Raw genomic sequence first — 18,542 nt, 5'->3', positions numbered from 1 at the left:
CTCAGTTCTTATCAGGAGACAGCAGCTTCCTTCCTCCTTCCTCCACCTCTGACCAAGTCACACTGGGCCACAGCAGTGGGGGCTAGGGGAGGAAGGGCTGTAAGACAGCTAAGGTGGAGACGTATGGACCAGTTAGTTCATGATTACACCACCCCAAGCAGAAAGGAATGGTGGCTCAGACTAGAATGGTAGTAGTGGAAAACTCAAGAGACATAGTTGAGAGGCAGGACCATCAGGACTTGGCGATAAACTACTCTCAGGAAAAGGGAGGAGTCATGGCTTTCAGCCATTAGCATCCACCCCCAGGGTGGCCTCACCCCCCTTCTGCCAATCCAAGAAACCATATGCATCCAGGGTTTATAGCCCTTCCCTCTGCCCACTGCTCAGCAAGTTAAGTTCCAGTTTGATAAGAAAAGCCTTCCAGTGGTAGAGACTGAAAGGAAGAGGAAGAAGCTACCCCATTCCTGCCTAGAAGATGGCCAGAGCTGTGTGTCCACTTCATGCCTTCTGGCTTCTGGAGTGGGTGCAGCTGCTCTTGGGACCCAATGCCGTCCCTCCAGCATGGGCCTTGAACCTGGACCCAGTGCAGCTCACCTTCTACACAGGCCCCAATGGCAGCCACTTTGGGTTTTCACTGGACTTCTACAAGGACAGCCGTGGGAGGTGAGCCTGGGGAGAAGTTTGGGTGTGGGGGGAGAGAAAGGTTCTGCGCCCCCGCACTGCTTCTGTGCACCTCAAGCTCCCCATTTGTGATGGAGGCTGAGCAAAGTGATTTTAGGCCCTATTCAGACTGAGTTCTCTTTAGGAATGCTGGCAGGAACTGGCTCAGGTAAGGGTGTCAGGGAGGGGCACCAAAGGGGAGGTGGGCCACCAGAACTACAGCAAGAACAAAGGTGAAAAGTTGATGCCTTAATCCCCCCCCCCCCGCCCCGCCAAGGGACAGTTGTATGACCTCCACCCTCACTCCTTAAAATACATTTATTAAATTGACTTGCAAAACTGCAACATTGTCTACCTACTCCCACCTTGATTTTCTACTCTATTCCTCCCTCCATCCCCATCAAAATTACAGATATTTTGAAAAGAAACAATAGAGCATTAATGGTTGGGATTAATCAGCTGCAAAAGCAGACTTCCAAGATGAGAGTCCTGGTTCCTTGTCCTTATAGCAACTACCCTGCACCAGGTACTCACTGTGGTAGACCGTGAAGCGCCCCTTTGGGGAGTGGGGATGGCAGATAGCCTTCAAGCATCTGCCTCTTGGGGAATTTTCTCTGCTGAAGAGAGTCACCGCCTCCAAAGTCAAGTCCCCTTTCCAATGTGGCCTATAACCAATGACTGATCATCTGACCATGAGGAGTGTGGAGGGAGGAGAGAGGTGTGAGGGTCCAATGTTCTCACCTCACCTTGAGATGGTTCAGAAGGGTCTTTCTAGCTCCAGACCTCCCAAGGTGTTGGCCCATGGCTGCCATTGGGCCTGAATTTGCATTCCACTCCTCTCTCTTCCCAATTCTTGCTTCCTTCCCTTTCTTTCTACAGATATTGGCTTCATAGGCATTACTTAATAAACATCCTATGAGATGAAAGAAAAATTATACTTTTTTTTAGTACTTGTTATGTGTTACTTAGTTGGCACCATGCAAAACTGCCCCTCATACATTTATTTCTTTTATTTCTTTTGACACTGATTGGTAGGTACTGTCCCCAATTTATATATGATAGAGCTATTATTTGAACCTAGATGTACTAAGGTCCTCAGCAATATCAGTAACTCACTTTAGCGGTGCCCAGTAGCTTCCCTAATTCTTCACCATTAAAACTACCTCTCAGGAAGGGATCTGGTAAGAGTCTTAAGCTCTAGGGGTATGTAAATCCCTGCCTTTTGGTGTGGGGCGTAGGGGTAGGGTATATGGAGTGCGGATGGTGGGATGGTGTGCAGAGCTTAGGAGGTGTTTTTCAGCAAGGATAACAAACTCCTCGTATTCAAATCAAACCAAACGGTTATAGTACCTGCTTTACCCTTAACGTACTAGGTTACTTTAGGCACGTGGTTTCCCCCACTGGGAGACAGTTTCATTGGCCATTAAAGGTTGGGCTCCGCGGTCTGTGACCTCTCGTTGAGGAGAGTTGACCCAGTGCCCTCCAAGGCGCGCAGCCCTTCAGGCGCCGGGGCGTGTGGTACCCCGGAACCCGCGCCGCACTCACCCGGCTTACCTACGCAGCGTGGCTATCGTGGTGGGCGCTCCGCGGACCCGGGGCCGCAGCCAGGAGGAGACGGGAGGCGTGTTCCTGTGCCCCTGGAGGACCGAGGGTGGCCAGTGCACCTCGCTGCCCTTCGACCTCAGTGAGTCCTGCGCAAGGAGGCAGAGGGAGGGGCTACAGGGAGAGTGAATAGCCGAGCTTCAGCGCCCCATCCTTCTTGCACCCTCCAGATGATGAGACCCGACACATAGGCTACCAAACCTTCCAAACCTTCAAGGCCGGGCAAGGACTGGGGGCGTCTGTCGTCAGCTGGAACAACCACATTGTGGTGGGCGCCGCGGAACCGGGCACAGAGAGCAGTCGGGGGCAGGGGCACGTGAAGCGGGGTGGGAGGAATCCGAATCCCGCCGGTTCCCCACTCTCCTGTGGCCCTGCTCCAGGCCTGCGCCCCCTGGCAGCACTGGAACGCCCTAGAAAAGACAGAGGAGGCTGAGAAGACGCCCGTAGGTGCCTGCTTCGTGGCTCAGCTCCAAAACGGCCAACGCGCGGAGTTCTCGCCCTGTCGGGCTAACACCATGAGTCCGATTTACTTAGCAAATCCCTTTGGTGAGTTCAGCTCTCCATTTTGTCTCAGTTCCCTCACGGCTACCTAGCTCCCTCCATAACCTGGTACCTCCCAAGCTCCGCCCCGCCCACCGCCCCCAACCCGGCTTTGGGTCTGGCATCCCTGGGCCCAACTCCAAGGCCCGACTTCTAGCCCCGCCCCGCCTGGCTCAGACTCAAGGCCACGCCTCTACATTACCCCGTGGCCCCGCCCCGACCCCGCCCCAGGCGCCTGGGCGGATTTCTTGACCCGCCCCCCCCCCCCGATTAACCCCGCCTTTTTGCCTTCTCTAGCCCCAGACCTGCGCTACTGTGAAGTGGGCTTCAGCGCCGCGGTCACCCAGGCGAGTAGGGGGAGTAAGCGGAGTGGGTCAGCTCCCAAACAGGGCCCCTCTCACCTCCAGGGCTTCCCTTTCAGGCTGGGGATCTGGTGCTTGGGGCCCCTGGCGGCTATTATTTCTTAGGTACGTGCCCATCCGTATACCTCCCTCCCGTCTCCTGGCCTGGGGAGACCCCAGGTGTCAGAGCCCCCACACCCGCTGTCCCTCGCGCCCTAGGTCTCCTGGCTCGGGCTCCTATTGCCGACATCGTCTCGAGCTACCGCCCAGGCACCCTCTTGTGGCACGTGCCCACCCAGAGCTTGTCCGCAGACAGCCACCAGCTAGCGTACTTAGACGCGTACCGGGGTACACCTGGCCCCTCCCTTCCAGACTTCTCGGCCCTCTAAGTATCACCGCCCCCTACGCCGGTCAGGTCCTGCCCCTGCGGGAGCGCCCTCAGACCAACCCCGCCGGCCAACCCTAACCCCAAGGGCACCGAAGGCACCTCCGCCCCCTGCTACCACCCCCCACCCCCGACCGCCCAACTCCCATATGCCCCACCTTGCCTTTCGCTGGCCTCTCGATGGCCTCAGTTTTCCCATCTACACAATGCAGGGTTTAGACTGGGTGGTCTCTGGGTCCTCTTCTTCCTCGCCCTTGGCCCCTCCCCCTGCTTCACGCTCCCAGGACGATTAATATGTGCCGTGTCTTCAGGGTACTCTGTGGCCGTGGGCGAGTTCGACGGGAATCTCGACACTACAGGCAAGAAATCCATTGAGAGGCAAAGGTTGGGGAGCCCAGGCCGGGGAGGAGCACCTCCAAGCCCCGCACCGAAATCTCCCCTGGGCTGCAGAATGGCGGGCGGGAGGTGGGTAGGTTCGAAGGACCTCATTACCTGGGGTCCGGCTCTCCCTAGAGTACGTCTTAGGCACCCCCAACTGGAAGTCGACCCTGGGAGCGGTGAGTGTCTCCTGTCCCGCCAACGGGCGTCCCAAAGCCCTCCACCCGACTCCTCAGCCTCGCAAGCCCCTTAAGCCCCACCCCTTGCCTTTTCTCCCCCGGAGCGGGATCAAGAATGATGCGCTCCTGGGCGTTGTCCGTGCAGGTGGAAATTCTGGACAGGCACTTCCGGACGCTGCACCAGCTGCTTGGAGAGCAGGTGGAAGCCGGTCCCGGCGGGGGGTGGCCGACGCCGGGGAACTGGAACCCTAGAATATTCCGTGGGGCGTGGAGGGCAGTGTTAAAGAGAAGATGCCGGTCCGGGGGGCGAGAATTAAGTATGGCCCGTCTTCCTGCAGGTGGCTTCGTATTTCGGGCATACGGTGGCCGTCACTGACGTCAACGGAGACGGGTGAGGGGCGCCCCATCCTTACGGACTTGGGTTCCCTATTACCAGAGGGATTGGCTTCTCTCGGTCTCCTCCGTTCCTCGCCCGTTCCCACGTGACCACCCAAGGGAGCGGAAGGGCAAGGTCGCAGCAACCCTCTCGCCCACCCCCACGGAACTGCCCTGTCTGGCCTGCAGGAGGCACGACGTGCTGGTGGGCGCGCCACTCTACATGGAGACCCGCACTGACCGCAGGCTGGCCGAGGTGGGGCGCGTGTACTTGTTTCTGCAGCCCCGAGGTCACCACGCGCTGGGCGCCCCCAGCCTTCTGCTGACCGGCAAACATCTCTACGGGAGATTCGGCTCGGCCATTGCGCCTCTGGGCGACCTCGACCGCGATGGCTACAACGGTGAGGGAAGAAAGAACCCCCACTTGCTGCAGGGGGTTAACAGTCACAACAAAGACGTGGGCTTAAGAGTCGAAAGAGACCGATTCGGATTTGTTTGTGTTGGTCTAGGCAAGAGATGGTGAGCACTTGGGTGTGGATTTGGGCAGTGGAGTTAGAGACAGGGGTGACTTCACATATATCCAGTACCTGGACTATTGAGACTTGATGGGTGACTATATGAAGAGCTAAGAGAGCCAGGCGTTGGCAGAGAGAGCTGCCGGTGCCTTCACTGCCAAGCAGCGGGTCTGGGAAGGTGAGGTGGGGGGCAAAGATCCAGCAGCTCAGCGCCAGCCCTGTTTGCCTTGCAGGGCTTGGGAGCAGCAGGTAGACTTGCAGAGAGCAGTCGGGTGTGCCTTCCCGGTTCCCACCAGAGAGGTCTGAGTGAGAGGCAGCGGCCTGGGGAGGGTGGATGAGGTCCTGGGCACTTGTGAATTGGGAAAAGGCAGAGGACAAAGCCCTGGGGAGCAAGAGCATTTAGGGGGCTCCCAGATGAAGTGAGTCTGGAAAGCAGACAGAGAAGTGTCCAGAGAAGTAATAGATCCAGATCTGATGGCCCACAACTCAAAGGAAGAGAGTGCTTTGAGCAGGAGGAGGGAGACCCGTGGCTCCAGACGCTGCCGAAGGGCATGATGAGGTGAGGCTGGAGAAGCGTCCGTGCGCTTTAGCAAGGAGGTCATTGGTGAGAGTGGTAAGAACCCATTCGGAGCTGGGTAGCGCTGGAAGTCAGAATGCCAAGGGGCAAAGTGCGAATGGAAGTGAAGAATTGGAGGCAGCCAGTGTAGACAGCTCTTTCAGTGTGTGAAAAGACAATAATAATAATAACAACAACAATAATAATAATAAAGAAAAGAAAAAGAAGATTCCTGAAAGGAGAGGAGGGTCAAGGGAAAGTTATTTTAATTTCAAAGCATATGGAGTAGGTTGAATGTGGAGGGAATGATCTTGTGGGAATAGAGGGTGAGGCGGAAATGAGCTGAAGGAGGGGGAGGACTGGGCTGGGATGTTCAGCCTGGCGGCAGGGTAAGGGGGGCAGAAAAGTGGGTGGAGATTGGCGGCACAACAGTTGGGCTGCTGCTCTTTGTGAAGGAAGTAGGGGGCTGGGAACTTGACAGAATGAAGAAGGTTTGAAATAGGCGCCGAGCAGAGTGGGGGAGGGGGCTGAGCAGAGCCCCCTCCGAACAGTTGGACAACACCTCCATCCCACGTGAAGACTGGCGGTCAGGCATCCCTGGGGCCCAATCTGGCGAGGTCTGGCCAGGTTTGCCGAGGACTGGCAATGGGGCAAGATGGCTGAGGATACGGCAAGGGTGATGGAATGGGTGGAAAGAAGTGAAGAGAGGAAGGTGCTAAAAAGATCAGGAGAGAATGGAGGCCCAGAGTCTGGGGACGAGACTGCGGTCAGAGTAGTCTTATTCGGATGAATTCTGTGTAACTCAATCAGAAAAATCAATAGATTTTTTTAAAGTTTATTCATTTTGAGACAGAGAAAGCACAGGAGGAAAAGAGAGTAGGAGCAAGCGTGATCAGGGGAAGGGCAGAGGAGAGAGAGACAGAGAGAGAGAGAATCCCAAGCAGGCTCTGCACGATCAGCACAGAGCCTGATGCCAGGCTCGAACTTACGAATGGTGAGATCATGACCTGAGCCGAAGTAGGACCAACTGAGCCACCGGGACACCCCAGTCAATAGATTTTATAAGAAAAAAAAAAGCTGCATAGAAAACAAAGTCAAAAGACAATGGGAAGACAGTTACAACATATATATAAAAGATCTTAATTCTTATCACATGTAAAGAACTCTTACAAGTTAATGAGATTATGATGATTAACAAATATATTTTCAAGAGTGATCTTACAAGTTATTAGTGATGACAAGCCCATAGTGTGGCTCTGAGTTCGTGCGGTGGAACTGAAATGGGGTGAAGGTCCCTAGGGGAAGAGGGAGCCACTACTTCTTAGGTCTTGATTATTTAATCATCTGGGACTCAGTTTTTTCATCTAAAGTGCGAATAATAATGCCTGGGGTCCCTGGGCAGCTTGGTTAGTTAAGCGTCCAACTCTTGATTTTGGCTCAGGCCATGATCCCATGATTCATGGGTTCAAGCCCCCCATCAGGCTGTGTGCTGACAGCTCAGAGCCTGCTTGGGATTTTCTCTCTCCCTCTCTTTCTGCCCCTCCCCTGCTCATTTGGTTGGGTCTCTCTCTCTCTCTCTCTCTCTCTCTCTCTCTCCTTCCCTCCCTCTCTCTCTCTCTCCCTCTCTTTCTCTCTCTTTCTCTCAAAATAAATAAACCTTAAAAAAAATCATTTCTAGGGGCACCTGGGTGGCTCAGTCGGTTAAGTGTCCGGCTTCAGCTCAGGTCATGATCTCATGGTTCGTGGGTTCAAGCCCCGTGTCAAGCTCTGTGCTGACAACTAGCTCAGAGCCTGGAGCCTGCTTCAGATTCTGTGTCTCCCTCTCTCTCTGACCCTCCCCTGCTCGCGCTGTCTCTCTCTCTCTCCCTCTCAAAAATAAATTTTAAAAACACATTAAAAAAAGAACAGTCTTTAAAAATCATTTCTAATAGCCCTTAAATAAAAAAATAATAAACTGGGAATAATAATGCCTAATTTTCAGGATTAAATGAAATCATGTCAATATATTTTCCTCAATAGCTATCAAAGTCTGCTACTATTTTTATAATAATCCCATCTGATGGGTCTCTTTTTTTTTAATTTTTTTATGTTTATTTAATTTTGAGAGAGAGTGACAGAGCAGGAGCGGGGGAGGAGCAGAGTGGGAGACACAGAATCCGAAGCAGGCTCCAGGCTCCGAGCTGTCAGCACAGAGCCCAATGCGGGACTCGAACCCCGGAACTGTGAGCCAAAGTTGGCCACTTAACCCACTGAGCCCCCCAGGCGCCCTGATGGGTCTCTTTTGTACTCACTCATCAACTCCGGGAGGGGCAGGACAACTGCTTCCTTGTTCTAGACTTTTGCATCCTTCTTGGGGTCTGCCCAGAGAAGGAGCTCAGGGCCACCTGGATAACCAACAAAAATTGGAGAAAACTGTAACAAACAGCCACTCCCTTTCTTCTAGATGTTGCAGTGGCCGCCCCCTACGGGGGTCCCAGTGGTCGGGGCCAAGTGCTGGTGTTCCTGGGTCAGAGTGAGGGGCTTAGCTCACGCCCCTCCCAGATCCTGGACAGCCCCTTCCCGGCAGGCTCTGGCTTCGGCTTCTCCCTGAGAGGTGGCTCAGACATCGATGACAACGGATACCCAGGTGCCTCTGGAATGCCTCCAGCTAGCCAGGAAGGGCCCTTGGGCAGTAGCCGGAGATGCTGAAAGATACAGTCAGGGGCCTGTGGCCCACTGAGTGTTCCGACCCCTCTGTGGGGCTGGGAGGCCAGGGGATGCCAGGCTAGGCCAGGCCAAAGCTCCAAATGGAGGAGGTGATGTGGGAAACCTTGGGAAAGGGGAGATAAGCACTCTATGTCCCCTCTAACTGCTGGTTCTGACCCCTCCAATATCTATAGACCTACTAGTAGGAGCTTACGGGGCCAACCAGGTGGCCGTGTACAGGTGAGCACTGGCTAGGGGCGTGGTGGGGGAGGGCCCACCCCATCGGCCGACACCGGCTCAGGAGGCGACAATGGCAAGCATGCCCCCATTCCACCAGAGCTCAGCCGGTGGTGGTGGCCAGCGTGCAGCTGCTGGTACAAGATTCACTGAATCCTGCTGTGAAGAACTGTGTCCTGCCCCAGACCAAGACACGAGTGAGCTGGTGAGGAGACGGAGGGCAGGGCCCGGGCCAGGTCTGGGACCCTGAGGGATCCTAGCCTCTGAGCCCAACTCACATCTTTGCAGCTTTAACATCCAGATGTGTGTAGGAGCCACCGGGCATAGCATCCCTCAGCAGCTGCGTGAGTGTCATGGTGGGGACAGGTGGGAGGTGGGCCCAGGCTCCCCTGGAGGCTGGCCAGGAGGACTTTGACCCTCCTCGCCCACCCTGCCAGCCTTAAATGCTGAGCTGCAGCTGGACCGGCAGAAGCCTCGCCAGGGCCGCCGGGTGCTGCTGCTGAATTCTCAACAGACGGGCACCACCCTGCATCTGAACCTGGGCAGCACGCAGAGCCCCATCTGCCACTCCATCATGGCCTTCCTCCGGGTACACCAGGCTGGAGACGGGCCGGGCGCGTGAGCCTTTTCATCCCGCCTCGAGGCGTGGACCCGGCGCCGCGGGTCTGGGGTGGTCAGTGGGACGTGTATAGCAGAGTGCACAGTCTGACTCTTGTCCCCTCCCTAGGATGAGGCTGACTTCCGGGACAAGCTGAGCCCCATCGTGCTCAGCTTCAATGTGTCCCTGCAGCCCAAGACAGACGGAACAGCCCCTGCACTCGTGCTTCATGGGGACACCCATGTCCAGAAGCAGGTGGGGGCTCGTGGGAGCAGGCAAGGCAGGTACACGACCCCTGCCAGAAAGTCAGGGTTTGGGTTAGTGTCCGAGTCATAATGTGAACCAAACAGCCCTGATGTCACCTTTCATGTGTGCTGCTACTCTAAACCCCAGCGAAAAACCTCCCAATCTCAAAATCCCCTAAACCCTGATGCAGGGCCCGAGTGTTGCTGATGTCACCTCTAAACTCTGACCGAACCGCCAACCCCGATGTCACCAACCTGATATCGTCGTCCCAAACCTTGATTCAAATCCCAGAGCCCTGACGGCAGCTTTTCATTCCGGGCCCTACTTCCCTAGGTCCCAGTGTGACCCTCAAACTTCCCACGTCCCCAACTCACCCACACATCTTGACTTGCCTCTTTTAGACCCGCATCGTCCTGGACTGCGGGGAGGATGACCTGTGTGTGCCCCAGCTCCAGCTCACCGCCAGCGTGTGAGGAGGCCATCTGCCCCACGACACCTTTTCACCACCCGGGGCCTGATACCCTCTGTCCTCACCCCTTCCCAGATCCTGGGCCTGGACCCAGCCTCCTCCAATTTTTTTTTTTTTTTTTTACTCCTTTCTCCCTACAGGACAGGCTCCCCACTCCTTGTTGGAGCCGACAATGTGCTGGAGCTGCACATGGATGCCTTCAACGAGGGGGAGGGGGCCTATGAGGCCGAGCTGGCTGTGCACCTGCCCCCAGGTGCCCACTACATGCGGGCCATGGGCCAAATCGAGGTGAGGCCCCAGAGCATTGCGGGGGACCTGGGAGGCACAAGAGCCTTGACTCTCATTTTCCACCTGAGACCCCACCCCTACTTCTCTTATTCATTGTTATAAAACTGAATTTTTATATTTTTGCTAATGGCATAAAATCTAAGGATTCTATTATAAAACTGAGTTCGAGTCCCACGTCGGGCTCTGTGCTGACAGCTCAAAGCCTAGAGCCTGTTTCAGATTCTGTGTCTCCCTCTCTCTCTGCCCCTCCCCTACTGACACTGTCTCTCTCTCTGTCTCTCAAAAATAAATTTCAGGGGCGCCTGGGTGGCTCAGTCGGTTAAGCCTCCGGCTTCGGCTCAGGTCAGATATCACGTTCGTGGGTTCGAGCCCCACGTCAGGCTCTGTGCTGACAGCCAGCTCAGAGCCTGGAGCCTGCTTCCAGTTCTGTGTCTCCTTCTCTCTCTGCCCCTCTCCCTCTCATGCTCTGTCTCTCTCTGTATTAAAAATAAATAAAACATTAAAAAAATATTTTAAAAAAATTTCAAAAAAAATTTTTTTAATTAAAAAAACCTTTTTTTTAATGTTTATTTTTGGGACAGAGAGTGAGCAGGGGAGGGACAGAGAGAGACACACATAGAATCCGAAGACAGGTTCCAGACTCTGAGCTAGCTGTCAGCAGAGTCCAACGCAGGGCTCAAACCCATGAACTACGGAGATCATGACCTGAGCCGAAGTTGGACGCTTACCCGACTGAGCCACTCAGGCACCCCAAAAAACTTTAAAAATTTCAATAAATAAATAAATAAAAATAATAAGTTGCTCTTGGTGCCTGGCTCAGTCGGTTAAGCGACCGACTCTTGATTTTGGATCAGGTTGTGATCCCATGGTGCATGAGTTCGAGCCCCGTGTCAGGCTCTATGCTGATAGCGCAGTGCCTGCTTATGATTCTCTCTCTGCCTCTTTCTCGCTCTCACTCTCTCTCTCAAAAATAAAATAAATGAATTCTTTTTAAAAAAAAATTATAAGGTGCTATAGTGACTCATAAAGAAAACGTGACCGTCCCTCAGACTCCCACCCCAAGGTACCCCTCTCTGCACCCTGGCACACGAGTCTCTTCCAGACTTTTCCAGGGAGCTTAAATATATATGGGATGCTCTGCAATCATCTTCTTTCTTGAAACTACCTTCCTGAAGGGCTTTGAGAGAATCATCTGTAACCAGAAGAAGGAGAATGAGACCAAGGTGGTGCTGTGTGAGCTGGGCAATCCCATGAAGAATAATGCCCAGGTGAGACCACCAGGCTGGGGTCTGCTCCACCAGGGGCCTCTACACAGCCACGCTTTAGGGGCTGGGTTTGGAGTCATATAGCCCTAGGGCTGGAATCCTGGTCCTCACACTCGCTGTGATCTTGGGTGAGTGACTTTCCCTCTCTGAGTGGGTTTCTGAGATAATGATGGTGACTTGGAGGACGGGAACTGGAGGCCACATTTGGGACAAGGCTGTCCAGAATGGGCCATGACTTTGGCCCTCCCTGTCTCTCAGATAAGAATCACGATGTTGGTGAGTGTGGGGGACCTGGAAGAGGCTGGGGAGCATGTGTCCTTCTGGCTGCAGATCAGAAGGTATGGGCTGGGAAGCGTTCCTACCCACCACCCTTCCTCTATCTGATCCCGACGCAGACGTTCCCCTTACAGAGGGGTCTTCTGCGATGCCTGCTCTTCAGACTTCTACTTGTTTCCTTTCTTCCTGCCAGAAACTTGTTTCTGACTCTTGGAGCCCTAGAGGAAATTCTTACCCAGGTCTAACTTCAGTGTGACATGCTGCTTGTGAACCCTCTGAAATTCTGGCCCCGTCCAGATGCTCTCTGGGCATGTGTCCCTGACCTGCTTCTTTTATCCCCTCCCCTCCAGCAAGAACAGCCAGAATCCGAACAGCGAGGCCGTGCTATTGGATGTACCAGTCCGGGCAGATGCCCACGTGGTGCTGCGAGGGTGAGACCATGAGGAGACCAGGGAGCTGGCGGTCAGGACCGAAGATTCAGAGGACCTTGGGGGAAGCCCTACAGGCCAGTCAGGTGACCAGGCTCACCCTGGGGGTTTGGGTCCCCGCAGGAACTCCTTTCCAGCCTCCCTGGTGGTGGTGGCAAAAGAAGGCGACAGGGAGAACAGCTTGGATATCTGGGACCAGAGAGTAGAACACACCTATGAGGTACGAAGGGCCGTCTGGGACCCAGGCTGGGGTGGGAGGGCACCCAGGAGCTAGGCACTCACCAGGTGCTGAGCTACCTAACATTGCCACCCACCATCCCCACCCACCAGCTGCATAACACTGGCCCAGGCACTGTAAGTGGCCTCAACCTCAGCCTCACCTTCCCCAGCCAGTCCCAGTCCTCCGATCTGCTCTACATCTTGGAAATACAGCCCCAGGGAGGCCTTCAGTGCTCCCCACAGCCGGCTCCTAACCCCCGCAAGGTGAGAGTCTGGGTGGAAGAAAGAACTGTGGGTGAGGGCCCAGCCCAGTGACCAGGGCCCCGCTGGGAGGGTGGGGAGATGACCATGACCGGTGCTCGGACGGACTGCTCTTTGCCTCCCAGCTGGACTGGGGGCTCCCCACCCCCAGCCCTTCCCCCACTTACACGGGGCATCACAAGCGAGACCGAAGACATGCCATCCTGCTAGGGTCCAACCAGCCCTCCAGGCCTCAGGATCCAATTCTCCTGGTGAGCATGCTCTGTGATCTCCAGCTGGGGGCTTCCCTGGGGTGCAGGGCACGGAGGTTCTGGGAGGCAGGGAGAGGGGTCGGCAGTGTGATGTGGGCCTTGGGTGGGCCACGTGGGTCCCACGGAACACTCCGAATGAACATAAAGGGTTGGGCTGGTCCTGTGTCTGGGCCGGGTGGGAGTATTTGAATTTTCAAAGTTCCCGGTACATTAAAGAACATGAATAAATGCCAAAGCAGAGTTACAAAAATTCTGGGCATTGAACACTGTATGATGACCCACTTCGTCTCGGCGTTTCCTTGCATTTCTGTGAGCAACCCCATTTAGAGAGAATGTCAGAGGCTTGAATCTGAGGCTCTGCCTGAGAGGGAGGCCAGAGCTCCCCTGCCCCCCTGCCCCTTTCTGTTGTTGGGTCCTTGGAGTGAGGGGCGAGGGGTCAGAGGGGCTGGGAACTAATGACGCATCCCCTCAGAGCTGCGACTCAGTGCCCTGTACGGTGGTGCGGTGTGAGCTGCAGGAGATGGCCCGAGGGCAGCGGGCCATGGTCACCGTGCTGGCCGTCCTGTGGCTGCCCAACTTCCAGCAGGTGGGGGCGGATGCCGGAGGGCGGGGCTTTCTGGCCGTGGGAACCAAGTTTGTTCTGGGGAGAGAGAGGGCATCAGGGGACAAAGAGAGAGGGAGGGCAAAGCTTATTTTTGAGGAGCCCAGGCCAAGGGCAGGACTCCCAGGTAGGGGGGAAGCTTGGGGCCAGGCCTCCTACCAGCAAGAGACTCATGTAAATGGCTTTCACCCCCACCCCCATCAGAGGCCACTGGACCAGTTCGTGGTGCAGTCGCAAGCTTGGTTCAATGTCTCCTCCCTTCCTTACTCTGTGCCCGCCCTCAGCCTGCCCAGTGGAGCAGCCAGGGTGAGTCTAGAGCTGTGGTGGGGGTGGGGGAAGGAGCCCTGCAGGATGGGGGCAGGACACCCCTGGCCCTGAGTGGTAGCACAGGCAGGTGGCTGGCTCCGGGAGCCTCAGCCCACAAGTTTGAGTCTTTGAGAAAGGCAGGTGTTAAGGTGACTGAGATGACACGTGGGTTTACCCTCAGGTCCAGACGAAGCTGCTTCGTGTCTTGGAGGAAAAAGAGGTTCCGATCTGGTGGGTGCTGGTAGGCGTGCTGGGCGGCCTGCTGTTGCTCACGCTCCTGGTCCTGGCCATGTGGAAGGTGAGCCACGAAGGGAGGGTGGGGTCCCCAGGTGGGCACACGGTTGCCCCTGCCCTTCCTCACTGGGAGGCAGAGAGAGATGGCAACCCAGAGCCCATTCACCTCTCTACCATTGGAGTATCCAAGGCACAGACCCCTGGGAGAGGTGGCACCTGAAATCCCAAGGCCTTTCAGCCTGTTCCCCACGGACAGGAAGTCACAGGGAGTGAGTCCTGCCTTCAGGAATTCTCTGGCTGCTGAGGAAGACAGGACTCACCTCCTCCCGACTCTGTCCTTCCCCCTGACTGAGGTGGCAGATCCGGGAAGCCCTGATGGGTCACTTCCTCCTCGGTGCCAGGAGGGCTGTTCTCAAACTCGCTCGAGTGTTCATGGTGCTTTTAGGGAAAATCATGCATTAGACTTAAAATCATCAAATACGTATTGTGCATTTGAGTCACAGAGAGATACATAATTGCCAATATTCAAGAAAAAGTCAAGAGGAGGGGCACTTGGGTGGCTCAGCCAGTTGAGTGTCTGACTTTTGATGTCGGCTCAGGTCATGATCTCACGGTTCGTGGGATCGGGCCCCATGTCAGGCCCTGTGCTGACAGCACAGAGCCTTCTTGAGATTCTCTCTCTCTCTCTCTCTCTCTCTCTCTCTCTCTCTCTCAATCTGCTCTGGCCCCTCAAAATAAATAAGTAAACATGAAAAGAAAAGAAAAACACCAAGGAAAAAAAACAAATTAAAAAAAGTAACTCAATACATGTTTTCTCTCTGAATGGGGCCATCTGAGCGGGGCAGTGGGGAGGGTTTTCTAGCATTCTTCCTGCCGCTCTGGGGCCACCCGCCATCTTCACACCCTGTTCCCGGCCCCCGTGCACCCCCAGGTCGGCTTCTTCAAGCGCGTTCGGCCTCCACTAGAAGAAGATGAAGAGGAAGAGTGAGGGGACAGCATCGCTGTGTCCTTGGAGGAAGGCTGCCCCGGGCCCGCCCCGCCCCTTCTTCAGCGTGCACCCCCAGCACATAAAATAAAGAGGCTGAGCCCTGATCTCCAGCACTGTGTCTCCTCTTGGCTCAGGGAAGAGAAGGGGACTGGGCACGAGGTGATGTTTGGAGTGAGGGGCTGGGGCTGGCAGAAGTGAGTGCTGAGTGGCTCTGCCAGCCAAAGGTGGCACAGCACCGTCTTTGGGGGAGTGTCTGGGGGTAGAGAGTGGGGTGGGATGTGGAGAAAGGGTGACAGACCTTCCAGGTGATACTGGAGAAAGATGGGACATCTGAGGGGGCCGATGGCATGGAGACTGGGGGCATCGGAGAAGGCAGGCTGGTCCCTGGTGGACAGCTTTAAACAGTATTTTTTTCATGATTTTTGGGGAATAAACCTCAAGTTGACCTGAGATTGGGAACATAACATGCTCTTCCCACCCCTGTTAAAAAAGCAAGAAATCAAGAAAGCAAGAGAGAGACAGAGAGAGAGAAAAGAAAGAAGGAAGAAAGGAAAAGAAAGAAAGAAGGAAAGAAAAAGAAAAAGAAAGAAAGAAGAGAAAAGAAAAGGAAAGAAAGAAGAAAAAGAAAAGAAAATAAGAAGGAAGGAAGGAAGGAAGCCATGTTCAGAACGAGGAAGCGCGGGAAGGAGGAGGGCGGCATTCCTGTGCGGCTGCCCTTCCTCCACATCAGGAGAAGGCTCTTCAGTCACGAAAGAGGCCCCAGATGAGGAGCTCACAGGAGGCCTAGGAATGAAAGGCAGCTCTCCCTCCGCCCGTCAAGACTGGAGTCCAGGGATAGACGACAGAGGGCCCACCTAGCGTCCTGAGAAATGTGCCGATTTATGGGTTCAATAAATATTTATTGAGCACCTACCATGTACCCAGTACTATCCCAGTGCTGAGATGGGGCAGTGAACAAAACAAGAACAAAGTACCTGCCCTTATGGAACTTACATCCAACCAGGGGTAAAGAGCAAACAAATAGATGTATGGCCAGTTGGGGGCAATGCTGGGAGTAAAAATGAAGGTAGGGAGATTGTGCTAGAATTATGTGGCAGAGGCTGACATTGTAGGTAAAGTGGTCAGGGAAGGCCTCTCTGATGAGGTGAGGAGAGAGATGGGTGATAAAGCCAATGGCTGCCCAGGAACAACATGTTCTGGACAGAAAGAGCAGCCAGTGAAAAGGCCCTGAGGTGAGAGCAAGCCTGATGAGTGTAAGTAAAAGCAAGAAGGCCATGGATTGGAGGTCAGTTGAGGTCAAGGGTGGGGGCAGGCAGACAGCATATTTCGGCCATGAGTAGGACTTTGGACTAGATGCTAAGTGTTGGGGGGAAGCCATTGGTGAACAGACTTCCTTCACAAGAACTTCCTGTATTTGATTTTACCCAAAGAGGTAAAGGTAAATTTTGAGAAGAAAACGATTTGACATCCATGCATGGCAAGTTCCAGAACAGGTTTTTAGTAGGATGACTGTGACTGCTTAGGAAAAGATTAAACCCCTGTGATCCTTCAACACCAGCCAGACTCCCTCTCCACTCCACCATTGCAGTTGGATGGCCCCCAGACAGTTTATGTTGATCCAGCAAAGTATTTGCCATTTGCCCTTATATACAAGACAGAAATGTGAGCTGGATTCAAAACTGAACGATTTGGATAAAGCTGAAGGAGATCTCTAGAATCTGTTCCTTCTAGAAGCTCCATCCTGGCTCTGAGCTGCCTGGTTATTGGCATGAGACCCCTGAATGAAGGCAGGGGAGCTGCTCTCCACCCTGCAGGTGGCGGCAGCTGGCTGTGAGGAAGCTCCGATACAATGGGTGACTGAAGCCCATTCACGGCAGCCTTGACAGATGGTAAAGTTGGGATGAAACCAACAAGATGAAATTCACCAGGGATGAGTGCTAAATCCTGTGTTGAGGTTGTGAAGAATTGGTTACATAAGAAGACTTGGGAAGTCTGGTTAAATGGAAATTCTTGAGAAAGAAAGAGAAAGAGGAAGGGAGGGGGAGAGAGAAAAGGAGGGAAGCAAGAAAAGAAAAAAAAAGAGGAGGAAGAGGGGTACCTGGGTGGCTCAGTCGGTTAAGCCTCCGGCTTCGGCTCAGGTCAGATCTCACGTTCGTGGGTTCGAGCCCCACATCAGGCTCTGTGCTGACAGCTAGCTCAGAGCCTGGAGCCTGCTTCCAGTTCTGTGTCTCCTTCTCTCTCTCTGCCCCTCCCCCTCTCATGCTCTGTCTCTCTCTGTATAAAAAATAAATAAAACATTAAAAAATTATTTAAAAAAAGGGAAATAAAATGAACTAGTAAAGGTTGGCTTTGTGGTCAATATCCATTAAAAAAAAAAGAGGAGGAAGAGAAGGGAGAGACGGTAGGATGGAGGGTTGGAGGTAGGAAGGAAGGAAGGAAGGAAGGATGGAAGGGAAGAAGGAAGGGAGGGAGGGAGGGAAAAAGAATCTGGTATCACAAACTCATAACAAGGTTCCCTTAGGTCAGAAGACCAGCTAGGAGACCCAACCAGGAGAGAATTCTGTTGTTCTCTGGGGGACAGGGTCCTTGCTCTAAGGATCCAATCCCTTTTGGGACATTACACTGTGAGAAGGAGAAGGTGAAAGTCAGAGAAAATCAGGAGAGAGATACCAGATTAGATGAGGATTTGGCCACCCAGAAAGGAATGATGCTGACAACCAGCAACTGGAAAGAAAGAGAGCTTGGCTGGGGCTTCAAATGTGGCTAAGGTGGGAAAAGACTGCCATACAGAAACCAGTGGGACCCACTGGTGATTCTCAGAGAGAAAGGCTGCTTGCATCTCTAGAAGAAATTTCTGAGCATCATGACTGCCAACGATGGGTCTTATTACCTGAGTGGAGGTGAGCATCCCCTTCACCCCACGCCAACAATATTACCATTTATCCCGCCCTTCCTCCAGTCAAGCATGTGCTAGATCCTTTCTATCATTATCTCACTTATCATTACGACAACACCACGGGGTAGGGATTATTACAATTCTCACTTTATTTATTTTTTAAATGTTTTTTAAAATGTTTTATTTATTTTTGATACAGAGAGAGACAGCATGAGAGGGGGAGGGGCAGAGAGAGAAGCAGACACAGAATTGGAAGCAGGCTCCAGGCTCTGAGCTACCTGTCAGCACAGAGCCTGATGCGGGGCTCAAACCCACGGCCGTGAGATCTGACCTGAGCCAAAGTCGGAGGCTTAACCGACTAAGCCACCCAGGCGCCCCCAATTCTCACTTTAAAGGAAGGCTGAGGGCCAGAAGGCGAAGTAACTTGCTCATAGCTCAACAGGCAGAAGCTAGACCGGGACTGACTGATTCCCACTGCGTGGGTGTTCGTGCAGATAGAACTGGGCAATTCCTACACTTTTTGGAGACACTCATGAAGGTTCCACCGCTTTTAGTGTGTTGTGAGCAACAGCCTTTCTCCTTCCCAGATTTTGTACCAAGTTGCAAGGGCTCTGGACCTCCAAGAACCTGGGTGATTGGACCCTCTTCGATGCATTCCCTTGCAACTCTGGGTCTGGGAGCGCAGGGTCGGGGCTGCAGGGTGAGCCGAGGGCGGGCGGGCCGGCGCGGAGCTGGGCGGTGAGGGGGCGGCGCCCCAGGCCCA

At 54.0% G+C, this 18,542-nt stretch overlaps 1 protein-coding gene across 1 annotated transcript; it reads left to right on the top strand.

Moving 5' to 3' along the window:
* Positions 1-475: 475 nt before the first annotated feature.
* ITGA2B (integrin subunit alpha 2b) lies at positions 476-15,024 on the top strand. Its single transcript, XM_029927861.1, has 30 exons — positions 476-663; positions 2,223-2,344; positions 2,433-2,530; positions 2,643-2,808; positions 3,100-3,149; positions 3,224-3,269; positions 3,363-3,491; positions 3,840-3,887; positions 4,042-4,085; positions 4,231-4,284; positions 4,424-4,476; positions 4,650-4,861; positions 7,975-8,157; positions 8,411-8,456; positions 8,554-8,658; positions 8,742-8,797; positions 8,891-9,042; positions 9,181-9,306; positions 9,699-9,766; positions 9,907-10,054; positions 11,230-11,322; positions 11,578-11,657; positions 11,946-12,026; positions 12,147-12,243; positions 12,354-12,506; positions 12,629-12,754; positions 13,227-13,340; positions 13,560-13,661; positions 13,843-13,959; positions 14,827-15,024. The coding sequence occupies exons 1-30, from the start codon at positions 476-478 to the stop codon at positions 14,881-14,883; spliced, it is 3,114 nt and encodes a 1,037-aa protein (XP_029783721.1). The 3' UTR covers positions 14,884-15,024.
* The last annotated feature ends 3,518 nt before the right edge of the window (positions 15,025-18,542 follow it).

The sequence above is a fragment of the Suricata suricatta genome, chromosome 17 (genome assembly GCF_006229205.1).
Source record: "Suricata suricatta isolate VVHF042 chromosome 17, meerkat_22Aug2017_6uvM2_HiC, whole genome shotgun sequence".
NCBI classification, from domain to species: Eukaryota; Metazoa; Chordata; class Mammalia; order Carnivora; family Herpestidae; genus Suricata; species Suricata suricatta.
Note: the sequence above shows the minus strand (reverse complement) of the source record. Positions and strands in the feature narration are given on the sequence as shown.